At 53.0% G+C, this 12,177-nt stretch overlaps 1 protein-coding gene across 8 annotated transcripts in view; it reads left to right on the forward strand.

The window, feature by feature from the left end:
• The window catches only part of MGRN1 (mahogunin ring finger 1), a 61,572-nt gene that overhangs the window by 15,368 nt on the left and 34,027 nt on the right, over positions 1-12,177 (forward strand). For all 8 annotated transcript variants that reach the window (XM_017505993.2, XM_017505992.2, XM_017505994.2 and 5 more), the window contains exons 2-4: positions 7,594-7,712; positions 9,166-9,254; positions 9,875-10,021. In XM_017505993.2, the coding sequence (XP_017361482.1) occupies positions 7,594-7,712; positions 9,166-9,254; positions 9,875-10,021 (355 nt within the window). The remainder of the gene's footprint in view (positions 1-7,593; positions 7,713-9,165; positions 9,255-9,874; positions 10,022-12,177) is intronic.

Below are 12,177 nucleotides of genomic sequence, written 5' to 3' on the forward strand. Positions count from 1 at the left end.
TTTGAGACAGAGTCCCACTCTGTCACTCAGGCTGGAATACAGTGGCACAATAATCTCAGCTCACTGCAGCCTCCATCTCCTGGCTTCAAGCGATTCTTGTGCCTCAGCCTCCTGAGTATCTGGTACAGGCACATGCTACCATGCCCAGCTAACTTTGTTATTTTTAGTAGAGACAGGATTTCACCATGTTGGCCAGGCCGGTCTTGAACTACTGACCTCAAGTGATCTGCTCACCTTGGCATCCCAGAGTTTTGGGATTACAGGCGTGAGGCATTGTGCCTGGCCTAATCTTTGTATTTTTGTTAGAGGTGGGGTTTCGCCATGTTACCCAGGCTGGTCTTGAACTCCTCGGCTCAAGTGAACATCCCACCTTGGCCTTCCAAACTGCTAGGATTACATACATGAGCCACTGTGCCCAGCCCTGCTTGAATTTTTAATGCTTGAAAATCTTGTATTGATTGTATTGTGTGTCAGCAACCAAAATATGCATACTAGTTGAAATTAAAATTTAAAAAAATTGCTGGGTGTGGTGGCTCATGCCTTTAATCCCAGCACTTTGGAAGGATGAGGTGGCCATATCATGAGGTCAGGAGTTTGAGACCAGCCTGGGCAATATGGTGAAACCCTGTCTCTACTAAAAATACAAAAATTAGCTGAGCATGGTGGCACGTGCCTGTAATCCCAGCTACTCAGGAGGCTGAGGCAGGAGAATTGCTTGAACCCAGGAGGTGGAGGTTGTGGTGAGCCTAGTTCACGCCATCGTATTCCAGCCTGGGCGACATGGCGAGAGACTCCGTCTCAAAAAAAAAAAAAAAGGAATTAAAAAAAATTTTACATCATCATAAGCTGTGAGAATTTTTTTGTGGTTTGATTGGGCATTACTGATACCCAGTTGATCAAACAAATACTACAGTTTTAAATCAGTAACAAGTAGAAATACTAAAAAACAATGGAAATACATCCCTTGAGAGGATGGGTACCTTTTCTTCCTGGTTATTTCATGCATTCACAGTTGGACATAAGCTATTGCTAAAATGATACAGATCTCAGCCTCAATTCTCATTCTCTCTCTGCCTCTCTCTCTCTCTTTTTTTTTTTTTTCTTTCTTTTGAGACAGAGTCTTGCTCTGTCACCCAGACTGGATTAGAGTGCAGTGGTGTGATCTCGGCTCACTGCAACCTCTGCCTCCCAGGTTCAAGTGATTCTCCTGCCTCAGCCTCCTGAGTAGCTAGGATTACAGGTACACGCCACCACACTCGGCTAATTTTTGTATTTTTAGTAGAGGCGGGGTTTCACCATGTTGGTCTCGAACTCCTGACTTCAGGTGATCAGCCCACCTTGACTTCCCAAAGTGCTGGGATTACTGGTGTGAGCCACTGCACCCTACCCCTCAATTCTAGTTCTGTGTTTTAAGTTGAAAAAACCTTGATAATATAAATTAGATAGGAATTAACAAGATTTTTCTATAACAATAGCATCTAGTTCCAAGTTACTTACCAAAAATTGATGTAAAAACTTAGTGTAAAAAATTAATGATTGATCACCTGACAACTTAAGTTCTTCCAGTTCTTAATAAGTTTTACTGGGCCGGGCGCAGTGGCTCAAGCCTGTAATCCCAGCACTTTGGGAGGCCGAGGCAGGTGGATCACGAGGTCAAGAGATCGAGACCATCCTGGTCAACATGGTGAAACCCCGTCTCTACTAAAAATACAAAAAATTAGCTGGGCATGGTGGCACGTGCCTGTAATCCCAGCTACTCAGGAGGCTGAGGCAGGAGAACTGCCTGAACCCAGGAGGCAGAGGTTGCAGTGAGCCGAGATCGCACCATTGCACTCCAGCCTGAGTAACAAGAGCGAAACTCCGTCTCAAAAAAAAAAAAATAATAATAATAATAAGTTTTACTGAGATAAAATTCCATACAATAAGGGTCACCCTTTTACAGTGTACCAATCGGTGATTTTTAGAATATGAAAAATCTAGCATTTAATTTTTCATATATTCAGACTTGCAACCATCATGTTGATCTGATTCTAGAACATGGTTCCAGTTTTGTGATATTACAACTATTGCTTTAACAAACACCCTTGTTCCTTGTCTCCAGTCTTATAAAAATAATTTTTCTTGTTTTACAGTGATACATGTTAACTGTAGAAAACTTAACTTTAAAACGATAAAGGAAAAAATTACTTATTAGCTGTGCGAGTGTTTCAGTTTGTAGCATTTGTTCTTCTGAAGTTATTTATATATATATGTATGTGCATATATGTGTGTATGTGTGTGTGTGTATAGAGAGAGAGAGAAAGTGTGTGTGTGTGTGTGTGTGTGTGTGTGTCAGGGTCTTGCTCTGTTGCTCAAGCTAGAGTGCAGTGGCATGATCATGGCTCACTGCAGCCTTGAACTCTTGGGCTCAAGCGATCTTCCTACCTCAGTGAGTGTCCTGAGTAGCTAGGACCGTAGGCGTTTGCCCCCAGGCCCAGCTAGTTTTTTAAAAAGTTTTGTAGAGACAGGGTCTCCCTATGTTGCCCAGGCTGGTCTTGAACTCCAGGGATCAAGCAGTCTTCCTGCCTTGATCTCCCAAAGTGCCCAGGCTTGAACCAGTGGCCCAGCTCAATAACTTCCTCTGAAGTTATTGAAGCCTAAAACTACATACGGTGAGATCTTAGAGCCTCCCACCTAGAACATCAGGCCAAAAAGTGCGGTGGAGATGAATAAGACCAGAAAGGGGAGTGGGGAGATAGGTCAGCAAGCAGGGGTGTGGGGGGCTCGGCAAGTTGTAAAAGGGGTGGTCAGAGGCCGAGGTGGGCAGATTACCTGAGGTTGGGAGCTTGAGACCAGTGTGACCAACATGGAGAAACCCGTCTCTTCTAAAAACACCTGGGCATGGTGGCCCATGCCTGTAATCCCAGCTACTTGGGAGGCTGAGGCAGGAGAATTGCTTGAACCCGGGAGGCGGAGGTTGTGGTGAACTGAGATCGTGGCACTGCAACTTCAGCCTGGGCAAGAAAAGCGAAAGTCTGTCTCAAAAAAAAAAGAAGAAGAAAAAAAGTGGCGTGGGGGAGGTGGTCAGAAGAGGCCTTTCGGAGAGGAGGGCAGCCTGAGGTGAAGCGGGAGCTCCAGGGAAGAGCTGAGGACTCCAGGGCCCCGAGGTGTGAGCAGGCCAGGGTTGGCAGAGTGGGCTCGTCTGGGGCCTCACAGGCTGCAGGGAGGAGACTGGGATGCCAGCAGGGTTTCCAGAGCAGTGGGTCGGGAAACAGACGTGGGGCTCGGATGTGGGGAGACTGGCGAGTGGGTGTGGTCACAGGGCAGACCGTGCCAGAGGCTCTAACCACAGCCGTGGCTGTAGAAGTGAACTGGAATTGGGAGCCAGGAGAGGAGAATGACAGTCACCTGGACCACGTCTTAGAAAGATTCAACATCTGTTTCTGGGCGACTCCTTCAGAATTTAGCGGCTTAGCACAGTCAGCCCTTACCTTACTGTGTGGGTCAGGGTTGGGAGTGGCTCTGGCTGACTGTCACTCATGAGTCCTCAGTCAGGCTGGGGGTGCGGTGGCTCACGCCCGCAATCCCAGCACTTTGGGAGGCATAGGTGGGAGGTTGCTTGAGCCCAGGACTTTGAGACCAGGCTGGGTGACATAGTGAGACCCCATGTCTACAAAAAATAAAAATTAGCCAGGCATTGTGGTACACACCCATGGTGCCAGCTACTCAGGAGGCTGAGGCAGGAGGATTGTTCCAGCTCAGGAGGTCCAGGGCTGCAGTGAGCAGTGATCATGCCACTGCACTCCAACCTTGGTGACGGAGCAAGACCCTATCTCAAAAAAAGCTGTGGGCGAACTGTGGTCATCTGAGGGCTTGCCTGGGCTTGGAGGGGCTGTCTCCTGGCTCATCCAGCTCTGGCATGCTGGTGTTGGCTCTAGTGGGAGGCCTTGGGTCCTCCCCACGTTGACCTCCCCATGGGGCTGCATGGGTGTCCTCACAGCATGGTGGCAGCTTCCCCTAGAGCCTTAGAAGCCACACACCATCATTTTCACGCAGTGTCGTTGGTCACCTGGCCAGGCTTGTTCAGTGTGGGTGCAGTCTACCCAGTGACGTGTTGGCCAGAAGGTGAGATGTACTGGGGGCCCTCATGGAGGCTGGCTGCCTCGCTCATCTTCTACCTACAGAGAGGAAGCTCAGGGGGCTTCTTGGACACAAAGTGGTTGTGTCTTGAAGGTGCCTGGGAGGAGGTTGTAGCAGGAGGCTTCTGGGCCAGGGACTTGTCTTCTGCCTGGGGCCATGGGGTACCCAGTGCCTCAACCTGGAAGCTCTCACAGGGACAAACCTGGATCCTTAGTCTCCCTCCAGACCAAGGCTGCCCGGCTTCTCTGGACCCCACCTCACTCTACATCAGCACTGGGGGGAGCCTGGAAGGATAGGGGCTGGTCATTGCTAAGGGTGCCCCTGACAGTGGGTCATGGGCCAGTTGGCTGGGTCACCGGGATTCTCACAGCCTCTCGCCATGTTGCTGTGGTCCATATCTGCCTGCAGCTAGTGTGGGGGGTTCCCAGCAGCCGACTCCTTCATGTGGTTTTCATGAACATAGTACACTTCTTGGAGGAGCGGGCAGGCGGCTCTGGGCCGGGCCCTCCCTCAGCCCTGATCCATGACTTGGGCTTAAGGTTGGTTGAGCTGAAGGACAACCAAGACTGAGTCCAGCGTCCAGAGACCACTGTGTCCTGAGGCACTGTGTGCCCTGTGGCCCTGGGCCCTGCTTCTTAGGCTGTGTGGAAAATGTCACCTTTAACAGCGTTGTGTATTAAAATGCACTGAAGCTTTCAGTGTGGTGGGAGTGTATGCAAGGCCCGGGTAAGTGGGGAAGGTGTCCTGGGCTCAGCTGTACTACAGTTACTCTTTCTTTTGATTTAAAAACACCACATGGGCTTTGTTGCACCCCTCTGCTCTGCCCCAGTTTCCCTGGCAGCCTTGTGGACATGTCCTTCCATAGCATTCTCTGTGAACTCACAGTTGCGTTGTGCACATTTCAGTGCGTGCAGTGACCCCTGAGAAGATAATCTTGCAGTGTGTGAACTTGTTTTCTTTAACAAATACTCCGTGACTGTCGCTGCATGTCAGTGTGTCTAGATCAACTTGGTTCCAGCAGCTGTATGGCAGTGCGTGAAATCAGGTGTTACACTTGCTGGAGTAGCTGCTGCTTGGTTCCTGCTTTCTGGCTGCCGGCTGTCAGTGGATCCTGTTCTGCATGGTGGGTTAGGTGGGGCTGCAGCTCCTGCCCATTGTTTCTGCAACTGGGTGCAGCTGTGTTGGGCACCTGGCTCTGGGCTGCCTCTTGGGAGGAGACTCCTGGACTTAACGTCGGGGCCCAGCTGGCCTTGGTGGCCGTGGCTGAGCCAACTGTAACTGGGGCCATGGTTCTCAGGAAGGACAAAGACCATGCAGGGCCTGAAGGTCTCAGAATTCTCTCTGGGGGACTTGGGAAAGACCCACCTGGTTTCAGGTAGGGATTCTGAGAGGGAATAGGGATTCTGGGGCCCCTAGTGGGAATTCTGAGAATTCCCAGAAGTCCCTGCAAGAGGTGAGACTGAGGACCACATAGTCCGAGCATCCCTGAAATCCACAGGCCCCATGGTCACCTGCGCCCTCCTCTCAGGGGCTCTTCCCCGTGTCCACCTGGGCCCTCCTCTCAGGGGCTCTTCCCCATGTCCACCTGGGCCCTCCTCTCAAGGGCTCTTCCCCATGGCCTCTTGGGCCCTCCTCTCGGTCCTGCTCTTCCCTGTGGTTACCTGCGCTGTCCACTTGGGGACTCTGCTGTGGTCACCTGTGCCATCCCCTCAGAGACTCTATGGTCACCTGGGCCCTCCCCTAGGGGCTCTGTGGTCACCTGGTCCTCCTCTCAGGGGCTCTATGGCATGGTCACGTGGGCCCTCCTCTCGGGGGCTCTTGGTCACCTGGGTCCTCCTCTCGGGGGCTCTATGCCATGGTCACCTGGGCCCTCCTCTTGGGGGGCTTGTAGTCACCTGGGTCCTCTTCTTGGGGGCTTTTCCTGGTGGTCACCTGCACCTGCCTCTGGGGCTATGTGCTGGAGAGAAACAGGGCTGGATCTTGGCGTCAGGTCAGGAAGCCAGGGAGATGCCATGCTCTCAGCGTTTCTTGGCAGGGCTGTGAGCACAGGTGTCTGAGGCTACCAGCTGTCAATCCCCTCCTTATAGGAGAAGCACAGATCTCATGCCGAAGTTTGCCAGGGTTGTGATGGGTGCCGCTTCCAGCCTCCCGCCCTCATGCGGGGTCAGACTGAATGAACTAGCCCAGATCCATGGAGACTTCTAATGGGCTTGGTGCTGACATGGAAAGTACGCAGGGCTCAGATTTGGGGGTAGGGGACGTAGTCTGAGGTCAGGGAATGTGTAACGATTTCTTGGGGTGGCTGTGACACATGACCTCTGACTGTGGCTTGAAACAGCAGAAAGGTTCTCTCACCGTCATGGAGACACATGTTAGAAACTGAGGTGTCAGCAGGGCCACGGTCCCTGTAGACACTGGAGGAGGACTCTTGCTTACCTCTCCCCACTCCTGGAGCCCCAGGCGCTGCTTGTCATCTTTGGGCTGTGGCTACATCACCCCAGTCTCTGCCTCCGCCTTCCCTTGGGCCTCCCTTCATGTGAGTCTGTGTCCAAGTCTCCCTCTCCTTTCTTCTGTTTAGAACCAGTCACTGGAGCCGGGCATGGTAGCTCATGCCTGTAATTCAAGCACTTTGGAGGCCAAGGTGGGTGGATCACCTGAGGTCGGGAGTTCAAGACCAGCCTGACCCACATGGTAAAACCCCGTCTTTAAAAAAAAAAAAAATGAGGAAAAAAAAAGAACCAGTCACTGGATTTAGAGCCCCTCAATCCAGCATGATCTTAACTTGATTATCTCTGCAAAGAGCCTATTTCCAAATAAGGTCACAGGCACAGATGGGGGTGGGGGTGGGGTAGGACCTGACCTAGTCTTCATAGGGAACACAGCTCAGTCCCCTACAGAAGGAAGCGGTGTTGGAGCTGGGCGCTGCTGATGGGCTGTGAGCAGTGCAGAGCTATCCAGGGAAGAGTGTTGAGGCTGGCGGCGTGCAGAGGCCAGGAGGCCACCTCGGAAGGCCCGAGGCTGGGTGGCTGGGGCAGAGAGTGCAAGGGACGCCCCCTGGCCTCCTCTCAGGTGGCACCTTTCTCAGGGCTGGGTTTGTTGGCCATCAGATGTTCCAACTAGGCTGTGTTCAGCCTCAGAGTTTATAACTGTGTCTGGGCCAGGTGCGGTGGCTTGTACCTGTAATCCCAGCACTTTGGGAGTCCGAGATGGGCAGATTACGAGATCAGGAGTTGGAGACCAGGCTGGTTAACGTGGTAGAACCCCATCTCCACTACGAATACAAAAATTAGCCTGGCATGGTGGTACGCACCTGTAATTTCAGCTACTCAGGAAGCTGAGGCAGGAGAATCACTTGAACCCAGGAGGTGGAGGTTGCAGTGAGTGGAGATCGCACCCTGCACACCAGCCTGGGTGACGGAGCGAGACTCCATCTCAAAAGAAAAAATATGTCATCACGTTTTCATTTGTAAACAGGAAACTACTTTGCTTCACACTTTTTCATGGGAGGAGAGAAATTCGACACCCCTCACCCTGAAGGTTACCTCTTTGGAGAGAATATGGATCTGAACTTCCTGGGCAGCCGCCCGGTCCAGGTGGGTGTGAACAGGGCTGGCTCGTAGGGCTTCAGGTGGAAGGGAGGCCCCTGTCCCTAGTGGTCTGCATCCCAGTGTGAGGGCAGACAGGCACCAAATCACCCCTAACCAGGGCAGAGCTCCTGGCAGGATTCCAGTTGAGCTTGGGCATGGGCATGTGACCTGGAATGGTTTGTGTTCTGGCACTGTCCCTTAGAGGCCAGACGGCCAGGGGCAGGTCACTGAGAAACAGAGCAGCCATGTTGAACTGGTGCGTTTGGGCTGCAGGGGCTGCAGAACGTTGGGGATTTGATTCCAGGCCTCTTGGGTGACTTTCTCTAAAAAGCAAAAGGAGTATTTACAGGCTGGGCGTTATGGCTCACACCTGTAATTCCAGCACTTTGGGAGGCTGAAGTGGGCAGAACTCCTAAAGTCAGGAGTTTAAGACCAGCCTGGTAAAATGGTGAAACCCTGTCTCTACTGAAAAATAAAAAACAAAATTAGCTGGGCATGGTGGTGTGTGCCTCAGCTACTCGGGAGGCTGAGACAGGAGAATCACTTGAACCTGGGAGGTGGAGGTTACAGTGAGCCGAGATTGCACCACTGCATTCCAGTGAGGGCGACAGAGGGAGACTGTCATAAAAAACAAACAAAAAAACCAATATTTACTTTCCCTAGAACAGTAGGCAAGAGACATTATGGCCCAAAGTAGAGATGCAGACAGCTGGCGAACATCTTGCTCTTGTTGCCAGAGGAGGGCACATTTGAGTACAGCTGTCCATTTGTTTAGCGCACATTGGCACCTGCTGTGTGCCTAGTGCTATTCTGGGGGATGGGGTGAAGGCAGAGCCTGCCTCCACTGCCCAGTGGGGATGTAGACAGTTAACACAGGACAAATGGGTAGAAGAGAGAAAGGGCAGAAAGGGAGGCTCCACTGTAGAAGCCGTGGCTGAACTAAGCGTGATAGGTGGGAAGGCAGTCCCTCCAGGAGGAGCAGAAGGCAGGGGGCCTGGGAACGGAGGAGGAGGAGGCGGCGAGAGGGTGCAGGCGTGGGGACAAGAGGCCGGAGGAGCTGGTAAATGTCAGGGGCTCTGGGGGGCTTGTGAGGCTGTGTTCCTAGGAAGCTCTGAGGATGGAATGGGTATGGCCCGAGGAAGGGGCTGAGGTTACTTGGAGCCAGTAACAGATGTGGGAAGCGTGGGAGAGCAGGGTGGGGATGGGCGGCCCGAGTGTGCCGGAATTGGGCGTTGAGGCTGCGTGGCCGGATTTGCTCAGGGTGGTTTAGTCCTGGCTGTTGCATGTGCTGGCCATGTGGCCTGTAGCTTCCATCTGTAAATGAGGACAGTGCACCTAGCACAGCCCCTCACATGGGGACGAGAGCCCAGGGATACCCATTGGGGCTGTGGCTGCTGCGCCCTGACCTGTTTTCTGTCCTCCGAGGGACTCACCTGGGGCCCTGTGGTTTCCCTCCTAGTTTCCCTACGTCACTCCTGCCCCCCACGAGCCTGTGAAGACGCTGCGGAGCCTGGTGAACATCCGCAAAGACTCCCTCCGGCTGGTGAGGTAACCTTTGCCCTGCCCCTGGGGACCCTGAGGCTCTGTGGGGCACAGCCTGGGGTGGAGGTTCTGGTTTGATGCTGGAGGAAAAGGGCAGGTGGGAGGGGCCCCAGTCTCTATGCCCTCTCTCGAGTGGAATCAGAGGGTACCTTCGGCTGACAGAGGAAAGGGTCTGTGGAATGAGAACCATTCAGCCAGTGCTTCTTAGCTGTGCCACTCAGGGACACTACGCAGTGTCTGGAGGCAGCCGGGTGGGGTGCCCTGGCATCTCAGGTTGAGGCCAGGGGTGCTTCAGACTTCCTGCCACGCACAGGGTGGTCCCCACAGTCAGGAATGACCCAGCACAAGATTTCAGTAGGTTCAGAAACTGCTTAAACTGACTAAAGGCATCTGGGCTGTGTCTGAACCAAGAGCATGCACCCCCTCTTCTGTGGGCAGGAAGAAGGAGAGGCAAGCCCTGGACCTTTGGGCTTTCATATCCAAGTAGGAAACGGCCCCCATGTCAACTGAAGAAGCGGGCGGTGTCCACAAAGCTGCCTACACAACCCCTCAGCCTACCAGTGCAGGGATAGCCTTCTCGAATGTGGCCGCTGACCCGCTGCCTGTCTCTCCACTGCCTTGGGTAGGTACAAAGATGACGCCGACAGCCCCACTGAGGATGGCGACAAGCCCCGGGTGCTCTACAGCCTGGAGTTCACCTTTGACGCCGATGCCCGTGTGGCCATCACCATCTACTGCCAGGCGTCGGAGGAGTTCCTGAACGGCAGGGCAGTGTGAGTCCACGGGCGGCTGGCACCAGCCAGGCTGGGGGCCCCGGACTCCCATGGGAGGCTTCTCTCTGCCTTAGCAGCCAGAGGGTGAAAAGCAAATCGTGCTTTCTTAACATACTCCCAGGACTTTACCACGACGTGAGGGGCTTCTCCCTCCCCAGGGACTCCCCATTTCTCTGTGGGAACCAGCTGGGATCCAGTGACTTGTTTCATTTCTGATGCTGTCTGGAGTTCGTGCAGCCCCCGCATGTGGAGGGCCCAGTCCCACAAGACTGCCCCACTTCAGATGCCGGTCATAAGCCCCCACTGTCACCTGTACTTCTCACCAACCAGCCATACATCAGGGCTCCCACGGCCCACTCCTCAGGCTTGATCAGTTGCTGGAGTGGCTCACAGGACCCAGGGAAGCCCTTGGCTGATGTATGTTGGTTGATTGTAAAGGATTCAGTTGAAGAGTTTCACTGGGCGAGGTGGGGGGGAAGAGGTGGGGTGCACCACCTTCCCCGTGTTCAGCAACCAGAAACTCTCCTGAAAACCCTGTATTACAGGGCCTTTTCTGGAGGTTTGATCATGTAGACAGGACTGATGAATAACTCCATCTCCAGCCCCTCTCCCCTTCCTGGAGGATGGAGCTAGGGCTGAAATTCAGTTCCAGGTTTTTTTTCTTTTTTCTTTTTTTTTGAGATGGAGTTTCCCTCTTGTTGCCCAGGCTGGAGTGCAATGGCACGATCTCCGCTCACTGCAACCTCCACTTCCTGGGTTCAAGTGATTCTCCTGCCTTAGTCTCCTGAGTAGCTGGGATTACAGGCATGTGTCACCATGCCCGGGTAATTGTGTAATTTTTAGTAGAGATGGGCTTTCTCCGTGTTGGTCAGGCTGGTCTAGAACTCCTGACCTCAGGTGAACCACCAACCCTGGCCTCCCAAAGTGCTGGGATTACAGGCATGAGCCACCGTGCCCAGCCCAGGTTTTTTGTTTTGTTTTGTTTTTTGAGACAGAATCTCACTCTGTTGCGAGGCTGGAGTGCAGTGGCACAATCTCGGCTCACTGCAACCTCTGCCTCCCGGGTTCAAGTGATTCTTCTGCCTCAGCCTCTCTAGTAGTTGGGATTACAGGCATGTGCCACCACACCCAGCTAATGTTTTTGTATTTGTTAGTAGAGACGGGATTTTACCATGTTGGCCAGGATGGTCTTGATCTCTTGATCTCATGATCTGGCCACCTCGGTCTCCCAAAGTGCTGGTATTACAGGTGTGAACCACTGCGCCCAGCTGTGGCTTGGTCTTTCTGGCAGCCAGCCCCCTCCAGGAGCCATCGAGAGTCACCTCATTGGCACAGAAGACATTCCTGTCACCCAGGAAATTCCAAAGGGTTTGGAATTCTGTGTCAGGAGCAAGGATCATAAATCAAATATGAGAACAAAAGAGGCTCCTAGAACCCCTTTCGCTCAGGAAATAACAAGGGTTTTAGAGATCCCTGTGTCAGGAACTGGGACCGGGACTAAATATTTACTTTTACTGTGTCACAGTTACATATTTGCGATTTCAGAGGTTTTATTTGAGATAAGGGTCCTTCTGGCCCTTAAAGTTTGAAACCTGCAACTTGAGCAGGAGCTGGCAGGACCACCTCTAGGCTGCCAGGGCACATCTGCCCTGAGTGACTTTAGGAACAGGTAGGAGCATTTCCCCCCAACCCCCTGCCTTTCTGCATTGGAGCAGACTGCTCAGCAGTCAGCTTTGCATCTGGGGATGGGTGTGGCTGAGAGCCTTGGCTTTGAGTACTATCACGGCTGAGTGGCTCGGGGCACGTGACTGCTTGTGCCTCGGAGTCCTCAGCCGGAAATGTGGGCGGGTGGTGTCAGGAGGGGGTGATGTGTCCTGTACACAGCCCCTTACACGACTGATGCTCATGAATGGAGCCTGAGTGCTCAGTTTGAGTGGCTGGTGGAGACGACTCAGGTGGGGCCTCTTAGGGAACATTGAACCAGATGAGGCTTCCCCAGGGCTCTGGCCCTGGGCTCCTTGGCAGCCAGGGCTGCTCCTGTGGGCCAGCACTGGGGAAGGAACAGGTCCCTTCCTTTAGACTTTGTTCCTTGAGGCTCCACCTTGCCCCAGCACTTGATTATGTTTCTTTTGAGACACCCGTAACGCATGCCTGTG

The sequence above is a fragment of the Cebus imitator genome, unplaced genomic scaffold (genome assembly GCF_001604975.1).
Source record: "Cebus imitator isolate Cc_AM_T3 unplaced genomic scaffold, Cebus_imitator-1.0 Scaffold346, whole genome shotgun sequence".
In the NCBI taxonomy this organism is placed as follows: domain Eukaryota; kingdom Metazoa; phylum Chordata; class Mammalia; order Primates; family Cebidae; genus Cebus; species Cebus imitator.